The sequence below is a fragment of the Terrapene carolina genome, unplaced genomic scaffold (assembly GCF_002925995.2).
Source record: "Terrapene carolina triunguis isolate 2854851 unplaced genomic scaffold, T_m_triunguis-2.0 Scaffold32800, whole genome shotgun sequence".
Taxonomy (NCBI): domain Eukaryota; kingdom Metazoa; phylum Chordata; order Testudines; family Emydidae; genus Terrapene; species Terrapene triunguis.
In genome coordinates this window covers 1,892-2,529 of record NW_020697151.1, presented here as the reverse complement: position 1 = coordinate 2,529, position 638 = coordinate 1,892, and the positions used below count along the sequence as shown (strand labels likewise).

At 76.2% G+C, this 638-nt stretch overlaps 1 protein-coding gene across 1 annotated transcript in view; it reads left to right on the top strand.

Moving 5' to 3' along the window:
• Nucleotides 1-237: 237 nt before the first annotated feature.
• The window catches only part of LOC112123900 (programmed cell death 1 ligand 1-like), a gene marked incomplete at its 3' end in the record, with an annotated part of 1,968 nt that continues 1,567 nt past the window's right edge, over nt 238-638 (top strand). Inside the window, exon 1 of the mRNA XM_026663165.2 lies at nt 238-296. Coding sequence (XP_026518950.1) covers nt 239-296 — 58 coding nt within the window. The remainder of the gene's footprint in view (nt 297-638) is intronic.

Genomic DNA, 638 nt, shown 5'->3' with positions numbered 1-638 from the left:
CCCGCTGGGATCCCCCCAGCGCACCCCCCCCTTGCTCCGCTCCCCCGCCCCCCCCCCCGGCGGGTCCGCCCCCGGGTCCCTGCCCGGGTCTCTGCGCGCTGGGGCGGTGGGTCCCGCTCAGCCCCGCATCCTGCCCTTATCTCGCCCTCTCAGCCAGGCCCGCCCCTACCCCGCCCGCTGCAGAAGCGAAAGTAACGGGGCTGGGATCGCACCGCACCGCACCGCCCCGCCCCGCACGATGCCCCTCGCCGTGGCGCCCGGCCTCCTCCTGCTGCTGCTGCTGGCGAGCGGGGCCCGTGAGTAGCCGCCGGGGCCGCCCCCTGCTCCCCGGCCCCAGACCCTGCCCCAGGGGGGCGGCGTGGGCCGGAAACCCGGCCCCGGGGCCAGGCAGGGAATGGTGCGGGGCCAGCCCGGGCTGGGCGCAGGGTCCCGCCGGGGCTGGGGGGGGTCTCCGAGCCGGAGCGGCTTGTGGGTGAAAGTGGGGAGCTGGGAGCCAGGACTCCTGGGTTCTCTCCCCGGCTCTGGGAGGACAGTGGGGTCTAGTGGTTAGAGCAGGGGGGCTGGGAGCCAGGACTCCTGGGTTCTCTCTCTGGCTCTGGGAGGGGAGTGGGAGCTGGTGGGTTAGAGCAGGGGGGGCT